A 22,676-nucleotide genomic window follows, 5' to 3' on the forward strand; every position below is an offset into this window, starting at 1 on the left:
AGGGATCGGCGCTTAGGGGCGGCGACCAATCGGCTGAAGGGGAGGGTGGCCGGTGCGTTGTTCGCAGCCTTCCTGCGGAGATGGCCAATCAGCGCGCGGGTGGGCGGGGCGCTAAGCGGAAGTGTTGTTGTGAGTGGGTCACCTCCGGGCCCGGGAAGGTGCGGGTGGGGGGAAACGAATCCCTGTGGGCTTGGGGTGTCCCGTGGCTGGGGGGCACCTTCCCCACGGTCCTGGGGGAGCGGGAACCCTCTGGAGATGCGGTCCTGCCCTGTGGGGCTGCGGAGGGGAGTCGGGCCCCCGTGGCTGGTGGGGTCCTGCCCTAAGGGGCAGTGGGGCCACCGTGGCTTGTAGGGGGGTGTCGTTCCCCACTGGGTTGGGGGGCTGAGGGGGGAACCCTATGGCCGGGGGCCCCTGTCGTTCCACTGGTGGGAGCTGCTGGGGTCCTGTGGCTGAAGGAGCTGTGCCCCGTGGTCCCAGGGGAGCGGGGATCCCGCGGCTGGGGGCCCTGCCCTGTGGGGTGGGAAGGAATAGGCCAGGGGGGAGGGCCTTGCTCTGGGCAAAGGGGAAACGGGTTGACCCTCTGCTTAGGGTGGGGGACCCTGCCCCATGGAAATGGGGAGGAAGCTGGGGTCTGTAGCTGGAGGGCCTCATGGCAGGTGGGACCCCACGGCTGTGGGGATGGGGCCGTAGTGGGGTGTCAAGGGCTGGGCATAAGGGGAGTAAGTGCTCCAGTGCAGTGCCCCATATTTTTCTGCTTAGGGCACCTCCTGGCTTGGGGGCTGCCCTGCCAAGGGGACTCTGAGTGGGGCACTGCTGCAGTGGGATTGGCTGTGGGGTGCACCCACATGGCATACCTCCTCTTCTCCCCACAGATGGCCCAAAGGCTGGTGCTCCGGCGGCTGCTGTCCCTCACCATCAGGACACTGCCCCTGCAGGGGCAGCGGATGCTCTCTGGCCCCCTGGCACCGCGTGCCCCCCTGGTACCTCATGGCAAAGCCTTTGGCACCTCAGCAAGCTGCAGGAGCACCTTCAATGTGCAGGATGGCAGTGACTTCCAGGACCGGGTAGTGAACAACCCTAAACCTGTCGTGGTGGACTTCCATGCGCAGTAAGTCCCCCCCACCAATGGCTCTTGTGCCCTCACTGCTGTCACACATGCAGGTGTTTCCCTGCTGCTTTCCTGACATGGTGGCGCTCCAGGCGCACTGGGGACATGGGTATGCCCAAGGGCTTCCTGAGCTGCAGAGTTGTCAACCGCCCTGCCTCAGCGTGTGGTGTTAAAAAGTGCTTCTCCCCCTAAGGCATAATCCATAGAGGTTTCACTGCTGTGGGTGTAGCTACACACTGCAGGAGTGTAAAAACAAAAGTGCCAGGAGGCGGTGTAGCTATGCCTCCAAAGTACTTGGGTGTCGCCCTGGTCCTGGCGTTGCATCATCCTGCAAAAGAGACATCAAGAAAAAGCTCTGATATCTCCCTTTTTTAGCTTCATGGATTAAATGTCCTCTTACAAGCACTAAATTATATTAATAGCCATGGAAGAACACTGCACTTGGTATACCCCTGCACCGTCACGTTGTGTCTTTCCAGTTTTCTTACGCTGCGTGCTCTTGAGGCTGGGCTCTTGACAGTGAATGCCTCTATGTATTAATAACAGCCATGTGATACTAATGGCAACATTTGTCATCAATAAAAATGTTGTCATCCTCTTGCCAGTAAAAATATTCCTAGATGTTATCTGCTGGATTAACGATACTGATTATCTTTGTTTTCTCAAGTATTTTCATAGTCCCGCAGTGCTGTCCTGTGAGCCTGTTGTGGCTGATTCTGGGCAAACAGAGTATGGAACAGCCTGAAAACTTCTACTCTAAATAGACCAAACTGACAAACCCAAATGAATGTTAACTTGGATCATCCAGGGAGGAGAGGACAAATAATTGGAAGCCTGAAACCTGATACAGAGGGAGGCTGAGGGGGATCAAAGTTTAGCAGAGCTTCAATTTTAAAAGAAAAGGGCACATAGAGTTTTAACTCCTGTTTTCATTGAACTGAGTACATTCGTGGCATCCTAACTGGTGCGGTTAGTGGATGCCGGGAGTGTTTTCTCTGTACAGGGTCTCGCAAACTCTGCTGTTGCTGCACCTGCATTTGGAATTGGTCATCTCTCTTTGAACAGATGTGATGCCTCTGTGAGTTTTGCAGCTAAAGGGGAGTATCTGTAAACCCTGCAATGCGTGCAGAGGGGAAGTCTGTGAGTCTATAGCCTTATGATTGGCGTAAACCAATTTGAGTGTGGGCTGTGACCTCTGCACCCGTCAGTGGCACTTGTTCTAGGGCAGCTTTGCAGTCAGCAAGGTCACAGCTCTGTGCGTACCCACCAGCAAGGGCGCAAAGGGTAGGGGTGAATGGCTGAGAAGAGCGGGCAGAAGGACCACCAAGGCTGGCAGAGCAGACTGCGGTGTAATAGAAATGATATCAAAAACACCACAAATGCTGAATGGTGACCTCCTCTTTCAGTATCCCCCACCACACACACACACAGAAAAAAACCCCTTCACAGCTTCTTTGAAAGAGATACATTTTTCTAAGCTGTGGTTCAAGAACGGTGTTTCCAGGCTGTCTCTCAAATGGAATGGTGATGGTGGTAAAGGCACTGGCGTACCAGCAAGAACTTCCACAGCTGCTGCTGCACTTGCCCCCTCTAAAGTCCCCTCTCTTTTTTCTCCAACAGGTGGTGTGGCCCCTGCAAGATCCTAGGCCCCAGGTTAGAGAAGATGGTGGCCAAGCAGGAGGGGAAGGTTCTGATGGCCAAAGTGGACATTGATGATCACACAGACCTTGCTATTGAATACGAGGTAGGAGCCAGACAAGCGAGGGCTTTCCTTTACTGTGAGTGTAAAGAAGGTCCCTCCCTGGGGAGAGGTGTGCCTGCATGGGAGCAATGTTGGTGGGGAGGGGAAGCCCCGTGCCTACAGGCTCCTGATCCCTCGGGTCACTCATTAGTAGGTGGATTTCGCTGCTTGGCTCTCCTCCAACTCTTCAGATTGTGTTCAGCATCCCCACCTCTAATTCTGCAGAAACGTGTCATCTAAGCCTTGCAGGCATTTGTCAATGTAAATGCTTGTCTGCCCTTGAGGAGCCTGCAGCATACGTGGCGTTTTACTGCGTGCGTGGCATTTTACTGTGTGCATGGGCTGCTCAGGTGCAGGGCAGGAACGTGAAGTAACAAGCCCCAGTCTGTTCTGCTCTTGAACGTGGTTCTTCGTGCAGCCAGCCTGTCCTCTTTGCCTTCCTCATTCAGAATTTCTTTGTGGGTGATAATGTCCGGTTCTTAAGCCAGAGCACAGGGAGACACTGTGGGCTTTGTTTGGACAGGTAGAAGCCAGGTCGGAGAACACACATAGGAGCGTGCGTCCTCCTGCTGGCCAGCACGGACCTTGGTGCCTGTGCTAGTGTTTTACACACCCATTGTGTGTGTTCCCTGTGCTGCCTTGCTCCCAGGAAGAAGCAGAGTGACTGGAGAAGGCCACGGCCTTGGTTTATGTGATTTATTTATCTTTTCCCTGTGTCAGTGATTAGGTAGTTTAAGAAACGCAAATATTTCTCTGACAACTGCGCCCACCCTTGCTGTCTCTCCTTGTAAACACCACCATGGTCTACAGAGTCAGGGCATCCTGCTGCTGCGTTTTACAGGGAAGAAAGTGCTTAATTTTCACTTGTGTGTCATCGCAGATGGAGCTGCTCCCCCCCTACAGATGAAGTCCTGCTCCCAGGGTGGAGGCTAGCACAGGAAGCTCCTTAAGTTGCCCAGCAAACTCCTGTGAACCATCTCCTGAGCAAGCTGTCGTTTTGTTGAGCCTGGAGGAGACACTCTATGCTGTTCCCACACCCTGCCGAGCTGGAAGGAGAAGGAAGTGGAAACAGCTTGTTTCCTCCCACTCTTTCCCAAGGAGACCTTTCTGCCTGTGCTGTGGTGGCGTGTCCACCCAGCTGGTGCCCACAAACATGACTTGCAGCTTCCACAAGCTGAGCATGAGGGCCTCCGGTGCTCTCCTTGCTGGTGGCGTGGTGGCAGGCACGCCCTGGGCCAAGGAGGGTGGCTGCTGGCTCGTGAGCAGGGCTGTGTGTTGCAAGCCCAAAGGCTACATAGCTTGAGGGTGCTGGTGAGAAGAAGTTGAAGAGGGTGAGGTTGTTTCTGTGGCAATCAGAAAGTGCATAAATCCTAATAGATGCAGGTAAGGTGCTGGTAGCACCCACACTAAGGAGAAGAAAATAGAGATTATTATTTTTGAGTAACCTGGTCTAGTGGAAGATGTCCCTGCCCGTGGCGGGGGCATTGGAACCTAGAGGATCTTTAAAGTCCCTCCCAACCCAACCCATTCTATGATTCTTTGATTCTATGATTATTAGCTTAACTCTTGTATTGTTCCAAGCCTTTCAGTAGATCGAATTAGCAGGGATTACAAGAGGATAATCTCAGATGACTGGAAAATGGCAAACAGTGTGTGCATGTGAAGAAAGGTCTTTAAAAAGAGGCTGAAAGTTCCCGAGTTGTGCAGGTTCGATGACACGCTGCATGTGCTTTTCCACCGGATGGTGAGCGAGCAGCTGCACAGCCTGCTGCGTACATGCATTTGTCTACAGGGTCTGCCTGTCTTGCAGCTCTTGTGGCATGGTTGCAGGCAAGACTGAGGATGCAGGCAAGGGCCGGCTTCTAGCAATTAATTCTGGAGCCTTATCTATAAACATGATGAAGTTTTTGTTTTGCAGGAGAGCCTGGGGAATCATTGCTGCATCCTGTGCTTTGGGGGTGATGTGTCTGTCTGCTCTTGACCTTTATCCCCGTGGCTAAAACTCCATCCCTAGGCAGTGTCTGTGAGTAGGATAGCTGCAAATGAGTAGGGATAAAGGAGGAATTTTTGCTTTGATCTACATAGTTTGGGGCATCCTTTTCAAGGCAGAAGTTTGGTTCTTGTGCTGAGCATGCGTTTGGTTTTGCGTAGTCTTCTGGGAAGTTGCCCCTTAAGGAGATGTGAGCATAAGGGTTGATGGGAAGACACCAAGTCAAGATCAAAGAGGGACCAAAGGCAGTTTTTGGGAGAGACCAGGAAACCAAAGGTGATATTTGGGAGGGATCAGGAGAGTTTGGTTTTTTTAAAGCCATTCCACCGGGGATCAGATGGCTGCAGGCTGAGGAAGTTTTTGTTTCAGGGGTTTTTGGCGTCCGTGCCACCCCCTCCACAATTCTTCCACTAGATGCCAGGAAGTCTCCTTCCACCCATGTTTATTCCCCTGCCCACGCATGCTTGCCGCATGCTGCTGGATTGCACAACATCCTCTTCAGCAGCCTCCTTGGTGTGGGGGGAGGCAGGGCAAGGGGGAGAGAGACCCCCCTGGAAGAGCTGAGGAATGCCGGCGCATTCCTTCACACCGCTGCCGTCTGCCCTTGGCTCCCGGCCCGCCCAGCTTAGCACGAAGTGGGGATGTGTTTCCTGCAACTGGAAATGTCCCCAGCGCCCTTTCCCCGTCCGGTTATGCCCAACACAAAAGTTCTTTCTCTGGAGATTCTGCCTTTTATCTAACACCTTTCATCTCTGGTTGTGGCCTTTCGCCGCTGCTCCAGCCCGCTCCTGACCTCTTGCCCTGAGAGCGGAAAGGGAGAAGGAATACTTTTGTTTAATCTGCCGTCTTCTAAAATTCTTTAGATTCATCTCTTGCCTTGTCCCATTGCCCACGCGTATGGCCACTGGGAAAGGGCAGCTCCTTCTCCAGCTGCTGCGGGTGGGCAGCCCTGGAGAGCTGCTGGATACAGGGATGGTCGTTCAACAGCGGAGCTCAGTCCTGTGTTACGCCTCATTCCGATGCCTGCATGAAGTCCTTCCCCCTGCTCCGTTCTGTGTCAGCCAACCTTGTATAAAAGCCCCAGTTTCAGATGGGAGAGATTTTCCTCGGTATGGGTGCTGCCAGGAATAGCCTGGATGGACACATTTGTTTATTTATTTATCTGTGTGGTCAGCGCTGATCAAAAGCAGCCTGGCTTTTTCTGTAGAAATGCTTTTGAGGGAGGAGGAGGGTTTGTTTAGATTCAGTGCAGATGGGACCCAAAATAAAGAGTGGGGGGGGCGGGGAAAAAGACCCTCTAACTTTGCCTTCTAGAAATTCCCATGGCTTCTCAAGCAGCAAAACAAAGTACGTGCTCCGTTAATGGGCCGCCCTTGCTGCAGCTAGCAGGAAGGAAGCTGTCAAAAGCATGGTGTTTTCTGGGCAGAGGCAAGTTGCTCAGTGCCCCTGGTTCTCACCCAGCTCTTCAGCGCCAGCCCTGGACCTGCCACCCATTCTTGGGGTTTGCTCACCACCATGAAAAGGGGAGGAGATGGAGGGATTGGGGCTGCATGAAGCTCGCGGGTGCGCTGGTCAGCATGTAGTGCCCTGTAACTTGGTTTTATCTGCTCCTCTGCAGTGCTTTGAAGAGTCGCCCTTTCCTCACGTGGCCCATAATGGCCTGGTGCTTGCTGTTGCTGGTTGGGCACACTGGTTTTTTTGGATGGAGATGGAGTAACTCTGCTTGTTATTAACCCACTCTGCTAACCAGAGGGAGGTTCAGCAGAGCTTTGCCCTTCTCAAGGAGGGAGAGATGAGTTGAGTGCCATGCTGATACCATCCTTTCTCATCCCTAAAATCACAAGAGAGCATGTTGGTGGCACCATTGCCAGCACTGGGGCCCAAGCCCTCCGGATCTGCTCCTGCCAGTCACTAGGAGGAGCTGAAGATCGTGCGTTGCAGCAGCCCCGGCGCTCCCATCCCTTCAGATGAGACTGCACAAGCCTTGGAGGACAGACAGACTGCGGGGAGCCGTGTCGGACTGGCCGGCCGGGACCGGGTGGGAAGGGAAGCACAGTCTGTCCCTTTCATCTCAGGCTCCCGATGGGAGAAAAGCCAGCCTTCTGGCGGGTTTCCCAGGAAAGGGTTTGCAAATCCTCGCTGGCAACGCACGCGGGAAGGCCCCATAGGCTGGCGGGGAGGCAGCAGGCGAGGACAGGACGTGTTTCAGTAGGGGGAGGCTTTGCAGAGATAAGGACGCTGAAGCTGTGGGGTCAGAAGCATGACCAGATCTCTCCCCTGCTGCAGCTCTCCAAGCTCTGATTGTTCCTTCTCTCCATCATGTCCCCAGGGTCTCTTCTGTCAACGGTCAGCCGGCAAGTCCCTGGGGAGCATTGTCAGTTCCACTGCTGTTTTCTTGGATAATTCCCAGAAAACTTTGTTCTGAGCTAAAAAAAAACAGCGCCCAGGGCAGCATAGCTGCCTGCTGGCTCTGGTCAGAGGGACTCTCTCGCTCCTTGCTTAATCGTCAGGGATCTGCAGTGGACAGACAGCAAAACCACTGAAAACAAGAGCAGAAAAGGAAAGATGTGTTGGAGGGGGTTGTCATTACCGTGGTAGGATAGGATGGAGCAGGAAATCTGCCTTTGCAGTGATGGGGGGGACCCTCCTCCAGCTCCAGTCCTGTCTGGAGAAGAACACGGGTCCAGTCTCGTACCACCCTGGCCATAAAATGTCCAAAGGTCGTCATGTGTGAGAGGTGTCCTGATACAAGACTGTGTTTGTTTGCTTATCGTAGGACAAAAGGGAAGGAGAAGAGGAATTTGTACTGGAGAGGGGGAAAATGCTTTACCTTTTTTTTTTTTTTTTATATTAGCTTTGGGTTTGTCTTTAAAATCTTGGGTCTGTCTTAAACCAGAAAAGCTGCTCAGCCTTGACTTAAGCAGGGCAATGTAAGTCAGCGCAGAGATGAGGCCCCAGGGAAAGGAGGAACATGGAGGTTGCCTGGCTTGTGTTTTGCGAGCGGACGTGCTACCCATGAGCAGTGTATGCTCAACTCCCCTGTGGCCACTTCTTCTCTAGAGCTCCGTTTGGGGCCTGGGTGCAGCTGGGCTCCCCACAGCCTCCGCTCACCTCTGTCTCCCTGTTTCTCTTGCCCCCAGGTGTCAGCAGTGCCAACCGTGCTGGCTATGAAGAATGGAGATGTCGTGGATAAGTTTGTGGGGATAAAGGACGAGGATCAGCTGGAGGCATTCCTGAAGAAACTCATCGGCGCCTGAAGTAAAAGGGTGGCTGTACCTCTGCCTCTGGACACGTCCACGTTGCGCATTCCTTGCCTGGGAGAGCTGAGGGGCACGTGAACTGCCTGCCTTGTGTGACCTGGGTTTTTTTTTTTTTCTGGTTTGGGGTTTTTTTGAAACGGACAGTGTTGTAACCCTTCCCTCCACTCCCCCTTCTCTTGAGCAGCAGTAGTTGTAAAGCGTGCTGAGGAATGGGGCTGCTTATTCTCAAAATGGGGAATGCGGCTGGAATTAGGAGCCTGTGTTTATCAGCAAAGAGCTGACGTGCGGAGCTGCTGCTGAGTTAAGAGGAGGAATGTTTTTCTCTTTGCCTAGCATCTGATAGCACAGAGCAGAGGGCAGCTGCTCCCTGCAAGACGTGGGTACATACCTGCCCTGGGTGGGTTTGTTTAAAGCTGAGAATGTCTCTGCCTTGTCAATGAAACCTGTCCCTCTGTCCTTGTGCGGCTGAGACAGGTACAGCTCCCATCATAATTTTATAAGAGAAAAATAGAAGTATTTTATGGGTCTCCCTTTGTAGGTCTGTAATAAAGAGAACTTTATCGGTCACTGCTGTCTAGCTGGAGAATAAAACTTGATTCTCAGAAATCACAGGGAAGTCCCTTGTCTGTGCAGAGAGGTGAGGGGGAGTATCAGCAGCACAGCGGCTGGTTTCTACGGATGGGCTGGGAGAGCGCAGCTTACAACTTGATCCCTACTGAAAGGTAACGTGCCGAAAAAGAAACAAGTGGATTACTTTCACGGGGCCTTCAGTGCTGCTTCTAAGACCTGCTTTGGGTGCTGCTGGATCCAGGACACTGGAAGAAGGACTTGTGCACAGAGGAACAGCAGCTTGTTGCACATAAGGAACCTGAGCTGTGCTCGCTCCCCCCGCACCGTGCTTTTCTCACTCCTTTGCTGCCTGAGGAGCCTGAGAGCCTCCCTCTCCCTCGCGTGAATGATTAAATCTGCTCACACAGGTGAGCCCTGCCAAAAGGCAGTCTTTTGACTTTAATTGCCCTGACCTTTAGACTAAGGGAGGCAGTTGCGTGCTCCTATCACGAGCAGCCTTCAGCCCTTCCCCTCTCTTCCCCCTCGTCCCTATATACACCTGTTTCCAGTCAACCTGGCTTCTAAGTGCTCCCAGCCTCCCCGTGCGCTTGTAGGCAGAGCACAGCACAGGGCTGATGCCTACTGTAATGCTTAATTCCAGTTTGCTTATCTAAGCTGCATGAGAACATTGTAAGTGCTTAATAACCATGTACCAGCTGCCTTTTTTTTTTCTTTTCCTTCTCAGCTTCTGCGTCCTTCAATCACTCTTAACTCTGCTTTGGATTTGCTCCATTTCACCTCCCTGGCATAGGTTGTTACGAGCGGCGAGGCAATTTATTTTTTTTTTTCTGCACCTTTGCAATAACGATTTATGAGCTTTGAAGGAGCAGGGGAGTGGTGGTGCGAGTCCTGTGTGTCCCACTGCAAGTGCTGCAGGCATTGCTGCTCCCACCAGCTTCCATCACCCCAGGGCCTGGGCAACAGCATAAGGTGGTGCTGGTCCCCTGAGATGGGTACCTCCCCGGCCAGGCTGGGCTGATCTCAGCACCGCCAGGCTGCTAGAGGTGATGTCACTTGGATGTAATTTGGTAAAGAACCGTTGGTCAGTTACAATTGGTAAAAAAAATGGCATTTTATTTTATTTGGGAGACCGCAGAAGCTATGCTGCTCGTGTCCTGCTCATGTTTCAGGCTGGGCAATTTGCCCTGCAGTTCTGGTGTTCCTGCTCTGTAAACACTTCTAGTAAAGACTGTGTCCATTTTCCTGCATGCGCAGGAAAAGTAGGGGAACAGCGTCACGTACCCGACAATAGTCAACTTTCATGCTTCACCATCCTACAGAACAGGAAAAAACACAGTGACTTTGCATTGTGTAATTAAGGGACAGTATAAATTAGCTATTTTATCACTTCCTTCTAAGGAAAAGTGGAGCTAAGGTGCCATTCAGCTATTAAAGCGCCCGCACACTTTAGGGTGCATTATATGAAGCCACAGCTGTTTCTATGAGACAAATGGTGAAGACCCACATTACATGGTGCCCTGTGGAAATCCTTCAGAAACAGCATAATGGGTGGAGAGAAGAAGGGGCTTGGGGGCACCTTGAGATTCCCCAAGCACTTTGCACAGTGACAGGACTCAAAGCTCAAGGATGTTTTCTGTGGCAGGATTTGAATTCAGCTCCCTGTTTGCCGACTGCCAGGAAAGGCTTCAGGGATTCCCGCAGCTGCTGTTAATAACAGAGGAGCTGCAAGTGGGAAGCACTACCAGCAGTGTCTTTATGTAGCAGTTAAAAGAGGGGTTGCGCAGCAATTTTCATGCCACCTGAATGTGATGTTGGTCTTTCCCGAAAGAACACAGCTGAAGAAATAGGTAATTCTTCAGCAGTAGCTGCTTTTTCTATGTCAGCTGGGAAAACGTTTCTGTTCACTCCAGCAAGGATGCAGGTGGCCTTCCCTTTTGGAGTTAAACACACCGAATGCTCCTCTGATCTGTTAAGGATTTGCTCTCTCCCACCCAAGCCTGCCCGCGTTACAGCAATTTTCTCAGCTTCTAATGCTCCTGGTTGGTATTTTAAGAGGACGCAGCACTCGGTGCCTTCCCAAGGGAAGCAAAGCTGAGCTAAACCCACTTCTCCCTCCCCAGGTACATTCTGAACTCAATGACAAGATCCCCCTTAAAATGTCAGGCGTGGTGCTCCATCCTCACCATATTGTCCAAGGCCACCCAGTCCCAGGCAAGTGGAGGTTTTCCATTCGTTTTTGTTGGCTTTACGCTTGCATCAAGCCCTAACGCAGCTGCTCCTTTCCCCAAGATGTTTGTGCCTGCCCACTAAACTCCGTCTTAACCTCCACCTGCTCCGTGCAGAGGGTGCCAGAGCACCGGAACAGGCTGCCCAGAGAGGTGGTGGAGTCTCTGTCTCTGGAGATATTCAAAACCTGCCTGGACGCGTTCCTGTGCAACCTGCTCTAGGTGACCCTGCTCTGGCAGGGGGTTGGACTAGATGATCTCCAGAGGTCCCTTCCAACCCCTGCCATTCTGTGATTCTGTGCCATGGCGAATGCCTGCGAGGAGGGAGAGCTGCGCTGCCGTCTCTGCTCGGGGTGCTATGCCCAGAGCAGCTTCAAGCGCTGGTAGAGGATGGAAAATTCAGGCTGCCTGGTTTGCAGCGCACAGGGGGTTGTGTATATGTGGTCCCCTGTGGCTCTGAAGGGGACAGTTTTAGCCACGTTTTGGCTCCAATCAGGTCTGGCCTCAGCAGCTCGGCCACCCAGCATTGACAGTAAATCCTTTGTTTTATCAACATATTATATGATTCCTCTTGTCCAAAGAACAAAACAAAGACTAGTTCCATGTCAACAGGGAAACGGACGCCACTAATGCTGCCCTAGGCAGGGCCTGCTGCCCTAACAGTTTATGCATCACTTTAAGCTTTTTTTTTTCCCCCCACAGTTTTTTTCAACTAATTACAGGATTCAGACAGAATCGGCAATTTAATTCTCCAACCCGGCAAGGCTCTTAGCAGCAATGTTAAGCTCAGCGTCATTCAAAAGCTTTGCTGAATTGCGTTAAGTGCTCGCTGTGAGTTTCTGCTTCCTGCAGAAGTTAAAGAACAGCTTGTACGACTGCAATACCTAAGCAATAAAAAGATTAAATTATTGTAAGCTTGACTTCCAGAGCAAAACAAAACTAGGTCACCTGTTATACCGTCCTGTCCTCGATACCTGCCCCTGCAACCCACCCAGGCTCAAGTCCATCGCCACACACGGGTGCCTTCCTGCAGCTCTTCTCAAGGACACGGGGTGCAGCTGCATGGTTTCTCTGCCTCTCCACTTGTCACTTCAGCAGTTCTTTCCCTCTTAAAACCTTTCCCAGGCAAAAAACAGAGGCTGCAGTTCCCGGCGAGAGTGGTAGCCGCAGGCTGGGCTGCTGCGCTGAGCCGTGCCTGGTTGCTTTTTATCCTCAACGTGCATTCTACCATCCGGGGAAGGATGGAGGCAGGAGCAGCAGGGGAAACCCCGCGTTTCTTACACCCAGAGGAGCCAAATGGGTAGAAACTGGAGACCTCCGGGGAGAGCTTGAAAATGTGTCACCCTGCATCCCAGCGGGGATAAAGGGAGGAGAAGCCCTGTGGCTGCCTTCCTGGGGACAAGAGGTCCCTGCTGGGCAATGAGATGAGGAGCTAGGTCACAGAATCACAGAATGGTAGGGGTTGGAAGGGACCTCTGGAGATCATCTAGTCCAACCCCCCATGCCAGAGCAGGGTCACCTAGAGCAGGTTGCACAGGAACGCGTCCAGGCGATACAAGAAGTACTCGTGTTGGTTTGATTGGTGACACCTTGCTGCTCTGTGCAGCCACAGCCCCTGGATCTCAACCCAGCTCCATGCACTCTCCACTGTCTGAAGGAACCACCTGCACCTCCAACTAGGGCTCAACCAGCACGAGCCTGGGAGCACGGATATGGCAAGACAGGGCTGGTGTTTTAAACAGAGGAGGCAATAGGGCTATGAGCTTGGGGGTCTTGATAAGAGGGAGGGGACGGCACTTGGTGCCATTCATGTGGCCTGAGACAGAGCTTAATAACACAATCCAGAGGGGTAGGAAAGATGCCTTTGGGAGAGTCAAGAGCAGATGGAGGTCTTCAAACTGATCTGAAAAGGGAAAATCCTGACTGGGGTAAGTGTCCTGCGAGGAGAAGCCAGAGGAATATGCTGGAGCCGCTCATGCCCTGTGGGTGGAGGAGAGCTGGCAGCTGTGGGCAATAGGGCAGCACCCAACCTCCTGCCTGCCCGCATCGATTTCCTAGCCCTGATAATCCAAATAGTCAAAATAAAAATGCATTAAAATTGACTGGGTTTTCTCCATGGCCTGCAGCTTCTGTGAAATAATGTCCCATGTCCCTGCACATATATATGCGTGTTTATCCATTCGCATACTCTTGTTCTCTGTTGTGGAGAGTGCCAGGAGCTTCTGGGGCTCACAGCTGTCCCCGGCAGCTGTGGCTGCTGACGGAAGAGGACGGGAGCCAGCCTGCTTGCTCTCCCACTTGGGGAAAGCTGAGCTCCCGGTACCCTTCCTCAGCACACACCACTCATCCCCCTGCTGCTGAAGGCACCCTGGCTCCACTGCTCCTATGAGCGGACGAGTGGTTGAGCAATACCGAAAACCAGGAAATTTTTGCAGCGAGAGTCCTCAGAAACATCCGCTTCAAGTTGTCCGGAGAGTACAAAACACACCAGAGATTTCGGTGCTTTCCAGAGACGAGACAGTGACCTCCGGGCCACCTGTGTGGCTGCAACTCCACGCCAGTCCCATGCAGCTTGTCCCAGCCGGCTCTACGTAAGTGGCTTCAGCGCCTCGGGGACAGTGAGGAGCTGCATCCCCTGAGGTTGCTTTCTTGCTCCATCACGAGGCAATAAAGCTTCCCCGTGGGGCTGGTAGCCCTGGGCGCAGGGATGGCACAGCTCCTTTCCCCGCAGGTGGCTTCAACCGCAGCCAGCAGGTAACCAGTGCCCTGGGCCTGGCTGCGACACAGATGGAGCACCGCACTGCACGCAAGCTCCGGCACGCCCGCCGGTATTTATATAACATCGTTTTGCTTTAATCTGGCTCTTTAAGTAAATTGTCAAAGCCCTTTCTGTTCACTAGGAACCTTTTTTTCTTTTTTTTTTCTTTTTTTTTTTTTTTTGGCTGCAAGTTTCGTGTTTCAAAGCTCGGCTAGTTTTGAGTGATGCTGAAAAACCCCATTTGCAATGGCTTTTTTGTTCCGTGCCGGTATTGTTTAGGCAAAAGTGGTTGTTTTCTTTTCGTCCTGGCATAGCTCAGGAGTGACTGCATAGTCTGAGCTCAAACTTTCTAAAAATACTCACCCGTGAGGGGAGATCCAGCATGGCAGCGTTCAGGCCCAGAGATTAACGCCTTGGAAAGGCGCGGTGGCCTGAAAAAGAAGCCAGCGGCAGCATCGTGCCAGCTCTTTGGGCACCGTGAGCCCTGGAGCCGCAACGCGTGGCAGGCAGAGAGAGGACCTGCGGAGCGCTGCGGGTCTCTCGGGGCCACCCGGATCCAGGTACGGGGGAAGTCCACACACTGTCTGCAGAACCAGCCTTGGGGAACTGTCTGCGGGGAGGATATTGGATGACTCAGAAGTCATAAAGAAAAGCACTTCATGCTGCTTGGAGAAGCAAGGCTGAACTATGAGCCTGCTCCTCACCAGAGGTTGGTCTTTGTAACCACATCCTCTTGTCGGAGCGTGAGACAGGCGGCTCTGGGGGAAGGGAGGGTGGCAGGGACCGAGCAGAGCAGAGATCAGCCATATGACAAATTGCAGGAAGGCATGTGGCAGCTCCTTTGTGTCCTTCCACTGGCTGATTGCAGGAAGCTCCCCAGGTGATGGCTTTAGCAGCTGCTGGGACAGGAGATCTTATTGTTCTGCGCTGGTGTTTACAGCCATGCCAGTTTTTGGCAGGAAGCCACCAGACAAAACCCTCGCGTTCTTCTTTCTCGCTCGCTGGGTTTGTTCTCAAGGGGCTGATCCTTCAGCTTAGCTCTTTCAGCTTAGCTCGCCACCTGAGGAGGTCCAGCTTCCCCTTCCCAGACAGGCTGGGTCCCACAGGTTTTGCCCTGAGATCCTGGCAGGAGCATGGAAGTTGGGCAATATTAAGGGTTGCTGCTAAACTATGTGGTTGCCCGGCACACCAACACCCTGTACCCATCTGGGCCCTGTTTAGTTCCCGTTCCCCTTTCCCTGGCCTTGGGCTCAAGTTCTGTTCTCAGTTTGGGTTTTCTTGGTGACAGTCAGAGGAAGCATGTTTGGGGTTTTCTTAATCTGTCTGGCATTGCACACAGGAAGGCAGAAGCGGGCAGCACCCCTGAGACGAAAGGATGCGGGAACATGAGGGACCCGTCACTGCTGGTCTCACTGGAGCCTGCAGCACGGAAACCGGCAGCATGTGGCCATATCTGCAAGCAAACTCCTTAGGCTGCTGTCATCTCCCTGTTCTGCTGCTCCCTGCGACGCCGTGCCTCCCTGTGACACTGTGCCCAGCCCCTGGCAACCGGCAGCACACGGCCGAGCCAAGGGCATGGTTTCCAGCCTCGTCCTCTTCAGCCTCCAGCCGGGGGCATGGCGGCTGGGCTCTGCCAGCGTTAAAACCCGAACCTTGTTCCCCTGCCTTCTTTTCCTTCTCTCCGTGGGGTTTTATACCGAGGCCGGGAATGAAGGTCACGTCCCCTCCGAGGAATGAACGGGCTGTGGCATTTCCGGCGAGGGCGGCTGCACGTCCGAGGCTGCCGGCAGCAAATCCCTCCCCCCCCGGCCACGGGGCTGATGGGGACGGCAAGTTGGTGTGTCACTGGCTCTGCTAAGGGGTGTCAGCCAGGGTTTTGCATGGATCAGATGCACCTGGTGTTGTAATCTCACCTGGAGAGCACCTGGCCATGGTTCAGCCCCTGCCACATTTGCCTGCGCCTGTGATCTCATGGGGTTTGGCAAGCGCTGGCCGGGCACAGCCGGCCCATGGCGGGGGAGCTGCAGGGAAGGCGCAGAGCCCGGGGTGATTCAGCCAGGGAGACTCTCTCCCAGCTGAGTCAGGCTTTATTCCACCATCTCCGTGCCCTGCTGCGGGGGGTGATTGTATCTACAAATTGCCAGGGTCCCCACAAACTGGGTGTCCCCAGCACTGATAGCCCTTTTGCTCCCCCCCAGCCCAGCGTCCCGGCCAAAGCCGGCTTCTGCCATGGCTGCTTCCTCTCTGCGCTGCTGCTGCTGCGCACAAACAGCTGCATCGTGTCAGCCCGGCGGGCTGCGCCGCCCTGAAAAATGACCCAATTTCCAAGAGTGGGGACGGAGCTGCCAATGTACGGCTCCCCAGACGGAGGGGAGGGCAGCTGATGGCCCAGCCGTGCCGGGGGGGGACGCCACCACGCATCTCAGCCGTGTCTCCCACCGACACCGTGTCTCCCACCGACACCATGTCTCCCGGCGTCTTCTCTCGCCACACGTACACCAGCATGGGTCTCGCCCCGGGTGTTTAAATCCATAATCTCCGTGTTGCAGAAAGGGTGAATGAGTTGTCCCCAGTCAACAGTCTGCGGGGGCGCCTGGCAGCACTGTTGGCACTTTGGAAAACCGTCGCTGAACGCTTGGAAAAAGGGGCCATGGAGGTTGGGTACCTGCAAATGGTGCCCACGTGGAGACGAAGGACGGGCAGTGTCCGGCTGTCACCCACAGGCGCCTCTCAGCAGCCCGTCAAGCTCGGTCTGAGGGCTCTGGGAAACAAAATGCCACCTAATGGGGCCATTCTCCTGCCCCGTTTCTGCCCCAGCTGCTGCTGGCTCTGCCCTCTCCCGCACCAGGACAGGGGGATGGGACAGGAAGGCCCTCGTTATTCAGGGCTTGCTAATTAGACGGGAATGTTATCTCCAGCCCAGATGTCAGCTCTGACCTCCCTCTAACCTTCTTTTGGAAATCAAAACAGACGCAGCTCTGTTTGTTTTAAAATAATAAAAATAAGCATTTGGGGTGAAGCAGGAAAACCTGGCCCTGGCGGTACGGCTGGGGAGGGAGGAGGGCACGCGACCAGATAAGCTTGGTGAGATACACCAAGCTGTAGAGCTGGGTGGGATGGGCCACCCTGGGCAGAGAACAAAGTCCCCATGTGCAGGTATTTTGGGCTCTCTAACCTATATCCAGCAGCGGTGGTGGCACAGACATGGCTTCCCATCACATCCCAGCTGGGCCCCAATGGTCCAGAGGTGGAACTGATGGGGAAGGTGAGCTGAGTTTGTATTTTACCTCCCTGCTTTGCTTTGGGATTGACCAAAGGGTCTCCAAAGGAGATGCTGATCACTGGAACAAGCTCTGTGTTTCAGACTTGACCTGACTGGCTTTTGCTCATGCCACCTAAGGCAGTCCCCAAATTGTTTCAGACTAAAGGGAGCTGTGTGACGTGAACAGATGGCAATTCCTGTCCTTAGTTTGTAGTAAAAACTTGTTTTATTGCATTTCTGTAATAACCTATAGCTGGGGAACAAGCTTTGCCCAGCTCTGAACCAGGCCAGGCCTTTGAGCGCCTCACCCTACGGTAACCCAGGTTGACATCTCGGCTCCCCACAGCAGACTGCATTGCTTTGCTTCCTCTTCTTTGTAAGCCCACAGCTCCGGCTGGGAACTGAACACCGAGGAGGTCTTTACCCGGCACCCCTTGTCCTGTGTCAGACATCCAGGCACCCTGGGCTGCCTTTCACTTCATTCCCTGCCTGCCTAGAGATCATGTCCATGACCTATTTGTCAGCCTCATACCTGACATCTCATATCCTGGTGGTGCATTTCTCCCACCCACAGCCTGGAGCTCACTTTAGCCTTTCCCATTTCCCATCTTTTATGAAGACTTCAGAGGGATCGCTCATCATGCTGCAATCCTGGTATTGCAAAAGGCACTGCTGAGTTGCAGTTACATGTCATTTTGCTTACCATTATCCCCAAGACAGCAAGCAGGGAAAAGTTTTGAGGTCTTCCTTCCCGCTTGCCTCCTTTCATATCACCTGCCGGCCCACTGAGTAATGGGTGTTCTCTTTTACACTCTGAAGGTTGTGCCTCACAGTTATGACATCATGGCAGTGATGCACTGCCCTTGGGCAACATCATCAGAGCAGAACATGCTTTCTGTTGTCTTCCAGTCCTAGCTACTGTCTCCTGGTACACCCTGTCTCCTCAAGCTTCAGGGTTACTGAAGCAGAGTAATAACTGAGAGGTGAGTAACTGAGAAGCTACCTGACCAGATTTAGACCTGACTGTCAACATCTTCTCCGATAACAGCAGGAAGGAGGATCTGTGCCTGCTAAGGTGAGGAGCCACTGAAGGAGAAGGACAGTGCACAAACGTCCCTGAGTACACACGCAGATGGCATTCACACGGCGGTCCTGCAGTATCACTCTGCTCACAAAAACCAGCACAGCTCCCCAGACTTGAGTGAATTTGCACCCATTTTTATGACCTAAACTTCTGAGCCAATATTTACACAATAGGCGGATGCGCTGGCTCCGTGTCTGACACCGTGTACATGCACTAACACAGGCTGGCACTGTGCATGCCCACCCTGACAGATGCACTCGCAAAGACTTGTCCTCTTACAAGTAGGCAGAGACGCTTGCTCTCCTCCAGGAGGTGAAACGGACAATTCCTCATGCTGCTTCATGACGGTCCTTTGCCTTTGCAAGAGGGACATTAACAAACTGGATCAACTCCAGCGGAGGAGCAGGAAGCTGGCCAGGGGGCTGGAGCACCTGACACATGAGGAAGGGGCTGAGGTGGTTGTGTTGGTTTGCAAAGAGAGGAGATGGCTTGTGAGGAAGGTTATCTAACTGCTGTCTTCTACTACCCAAATGGAGGTTATGCAGAAGGTAGAGTCAGGTTGTCAGAGGTGCTCAGTGAAAAGACAAGAGGCAAGACCAGAGACTGTGGATTTGCCATCCTCAGAGGTTTTCCAAACCCAGCAGGATATGACCCTCATCACCCTGATCTAACCTTAAGGCTGGTCCTGCTCCGAGCAGGTGGTTGGACTGGAGACCTCCAAAGTTACCTCCTACACTACTTGATACTGTGATTTTGGTAATCCTACATGTTTGGCGATATATGTTCCTTAATTCAGATACTGATTGCAACCACTTGCACATGGGATGCTATAACGACCCCCTGTGACCAGCCACGCAACTGGAGTAAATTAACTCATGGTATCACTGGCAAGGAGGCTTTCTGGCCTCTCCTGGCTTGCAATTCCCTCATAGCTTCTGACCAGCTTATGTTTGGCTGCCCATGACCATGCATTTCCAGCACCTCTTGAGGACCCAGGTAGTTCAATGGTCAAGTTGGAAACATTTCACTTTCTTTTCGTTCAAGTTTGTTTCCAGATGGATCAGCTGGCTGTGTCATCTGGGAGCATGAAGATCAGAGGAGGGAGGGGAACAGGACTTCCTTTGGGGCTGCTCAGACCTGGGTTGGCTTCACACAATCATCAAGCCCCAACCCTGACCGTTGTGAGGCTGAGGGGGAACATGATGTTCCACCCTTGTAGGTTAACCTAACCCACGTCACCCATCCCAGGGGAAAGGGCGCACAGCTTCTCTTTCTCGAGCCACAGCCAGCCTGCAAGCAGGTGAAGGGGTGGCTGTTGTGGTAGGCTCGGGAGAAAGGGGGGATCACCTGAAATCACTCCCACCTGTGAACCACTCCCACACCCTCCTTGGCTCTTAAAATATGTAGCTTGAGAACTACAAAAACTCATTACACGAAAGGGAAGGCCATTACATCTGGATGCTCTGTGCAAACCTGGGTGTCTGAGAACTGGTAAGCCTATGTGGCAGCATCTAGCCCACGCAGCCCTGCATTTCTGTGACTTGAACATAGCCATGACTACAAGAAGTGTACTATAGAGGAAGCTCTTGGCGCCTGTTTCCTCTCTTATAAAACAGAGATAACTGCCTCCTGGAGTGCTAAATATGACTCTTTTTGGTAAAGACTGCTGAGGGCTGGTGGTCAGCGTGTGCTTTGTCCTCTGGAAGGCCAGACTTCTGCAGCTTGCAAGCGGTATGGCTAATATCCCTGCCTGCTGCTCCTTCCTGAAACACACCAGTGTTCGCAGAAGGAGGTGGGTGCTGTGACATCTTCCCCCCCCACCCCCCCATTGGTAGAAACTGAGTCACACTGGGTGATGTCCTATGGGCTGGCAGCAGGCCCGAAAATGGAGTTTCAGCCTGAATCCCCGCTAGCTGTACCCCCCTCCCCATCCCGGCCACCGTATGCATGTGGCTTAACTTTCCATGTCCTTGGTTTAATGAACTCGTGTCAGGAATTTTGTGTGCATAGCAACCTTATCTGATGACAGTGACATTTTCAGCATGTTTATGTTCGGTTTTATTTGTAAGCAGTTTCCAGCGTAGTTCAGCTGGGTGGATCAGATGGGGTTGAAATGTGTAAGAACCCAATGTGCACACTGGCAGCTGAGCCAGAGATACTGGGGGGGGGGCTCTGAAACACATCCAGCGGCAAAAGGATCCGCAATGGAGTTTGTGCACCAGATTTGCCAGCTGCAGCCTTTCACACACTCACTAGTGTCCAACAAGCAACACTGAGGGGAGCAGGGAAGGGGGGGTGTTGTTTATTTTTCCTTTCTTTTTTTTTCTTCTGGTTCTCAGTACTATCACAACCAGATGGGAATAGGTTTCCCACGTTGGATGCGGGGGGACCCTCCAACCCACTGCTCCCAGATACCCACAGCATTACAAATGCAGACGTTTCTGCTTCACCACAGCTCCAGCTAGTAGGAGGTATGGGAGAGAAGGGGAGGGGTGCCGGGTCATTTTCTAGTTTGAAATTTAAACAGCTGGATTCAGCGAGGGTTCCCAGGGTTTTTCCCAGGAAGGAGGTCAGCGGCTTGTACAGGCAGATAGCCTGGGAGCAAGCATCAGGAGTGCCCCTTGAGGCTCCACCTCCGCAGCTCTCTGTCGATTGGAGCGCTCTTGCCCATATAAGGCTGTGGTTGTCGCAACGAAAAAGAGCCATAAATAGTTGTATGATCGTTACCTGCCTCGCTCTATGCAAGATTGGCCGCCTTCCCAAGTCAGACTTCTTCCTGCCTGCAGCTTCCAGAGCTCCCCTCCCCACTCCAGCTCCAGGAAGGCAACATTTCCCATGTCTCTGCTCACGGATGTGCAAGTCCAGGCCACAAGGTCCGATTTCTCCAGGTGCTCTGCCCTGCACGACTCCTTGCCTTGGACTGTTCAAAGTGCAGAAAGCCTCCTGCCTGAGACTATCCACTTGCTGTATAAAGTGCTGTGGGAAGGGGGTCTGCGGCTTACATGTCCGTGTACCTTTTTTCAGCAGCTCATGGGACAAAAGTTTCCTTAGCCTGAAGGGTAACACTTTTGTTCTTCAACTGAGAGTGTATGTACAGGGGAAGGTGTAGGAGGAGACAGAAAAACAGTACAGAAGGGCAAAACAAGACACTAGTAGACATGGTGAGCAGCCCTATGCAAGACGCTTCTGCTTGCTGCTTTTCCGGGGTGTGATATCCCACAGGAGAGGATGCACCAAGGCAGGGGACTGCATGACAGGGAAGGAGCTGTGCTGACCAGCATGTAGGCAAGGACTGCACCACCTTCCTGAGCTTGGTCTTAATCCCATAGCATCCCACTTCTCTTGCAGGGTCCCTGCATTCTACACAGCCCCTGGGGACTTGGGGCACACAGCGGGGGAGATGCGGTTGTGACGCACAGTACCTGCTGTTGGTGTCGAGGGAGGAGGCTGTCCTCAGGGTCTTATGCTTAGCATGTGAGCCTTCAAACGGCCACATTCCCCCATCTTTTCTCTCTAGGAAAATGATCTTCTGAGGGCATATTGTCCTTTCTGAGATGCAATGCGTTCCCCTGAGGAACGACTAAATGCAGAGGAGACCTTGCTGTCTCCTGGAGGAGAAGCTTACCATGATGAGGAAGCCCGTGATGTGGGCTGAGCAGCAGCAAAGTCCTAGACCAGCAGTCAGGAGACCTGGTGTATCCGTCAGACAATTATTTGCCTGTTTCCTGATGTGGCTGAGTTTTACTCCTTCCCCCCCTCAATTTTTCTCTAAGTAATGAAGCAATTCATTGTCAGTGCATATTTTAAACACTGACTCTCTTGGTTCCTGTCTTAGACCCAGCACACACTTCCCAAAAGTTTCCTGTGGGCCCCAACTACAGCAATTTAAACATTTTCCATCGTACGTGAAGCAGCTCTGTGCTGCCATGGGGTCCTTGGTTCCCTGACTTGCCTGGTCAGTCGGGGCAGTATCCTGTACCCAGCTCCTGCCTGGGACCTGCTGCAGACATTGGGGCCAGTCTCAGCCTTTCTTCACTTGTGATTGCTCTCTCACATGGAGTTTGTCTGCTCTGTTTGAGCTTGAAAGCTCTTCGGGGAAAGCAACAGGAGCTGCTCTTGGCTTGAGAATCAGTCTGTGCTACTGCAATGCAGTGAGAAAGGAGGACTGTGGTTTGATGTGCAGCAATAAAGGGGGCAATGCCTGTCTTCACAAGGTACCTTCACTAGACTATCTTCACTTTCAGAGAGGAGAGGCAAAGTTGTTCCCAATGAGAACTGCTATGCTTGGGAAGCTGCCACTGAGGATTATGAGTTTTCCCCTAGACAGTCTTTTCCAGGTCTGCTGGCAGATCAGGAGACACAGACCCTGTTGGGACTGTACTTGAGCTACTCTTTCCCCACTCACACATAGCTCCTGCTTTCTGGGCAACTTCTCAGATGCAAAGGCAACCTTCAGGGAACACAGATGTAGCCCCTCGTCTATGCTTTAATATCTGGGTGCCATTTACATTGTGAAGGTCTTAGGCAAACATCACTATCACAGGCGACAACAGAAGTGTGACACTGACTGGAGACTGAATCATAACGTGCGTCTCCCAGTACTGTGGGTTAAAGTGCCTCGCTCCACCTTTCTCCAGAAATTCAACAGAGAACAAGATTAGAGAGCAGCAGTGTGAAA

At 52.8% G+C, this 22,676-nt stretch overlaps 1 protein-coding gene across 3 annotated transcripts; it reads left to right on the forward strand.

Annotated features, from left to right (window-relative positions):
* The first annotated feature begins 89 nt into the window (after positions 1-89).
* On the forward strand, positions 90-8,666 carry TXN2 (thioredoxin 2). Of its 3 annotated transcripts, none has more exons than XM_074580037.1 (4): positions 90-129; positions 873-1,108; positions 2,729-2,852; positions 7,980-8,666. In XM_074580037.1, exons 2-4 carry the CDS (start codon positions 873-875, stop codon positions 8,094-8,096), a joined length of 477 nt encoding a protein of 158 aa, XP_074436138.1. In that variant the 5' UTR covers positions 90-129; the 3' UTR covers positions 8,097-8,666. The 3 variants fall into 3 exon arrangements, with proteins under 3 accessions (XP_074436138.1, XP_074436129.1, XP_074436120.1); XM_074580028.1 differs by having other exon boundaries at positions 93-158; XM_074580019.1 differs by lacking the exon at positions 90-129 and adding an exon at positions 154-306.
* The last annotated feature ends 14,010 nt before the right edge of the window (positions 8,667-22,676 follow it).

Source organism: Larus michahellis, chromosome 1, assembly GCF_964199755.1.
Source record: "Larus michahellis chromosome 1, bLarMic1.1, whole genome shotgun sequence".
Classification (NCBI taxonomy): domain Eukaryota; kingdom Metazoa; phylum Chordata; class Aves; order Charadriiformes; family Laridae; genus Larus; species Larus michahellis.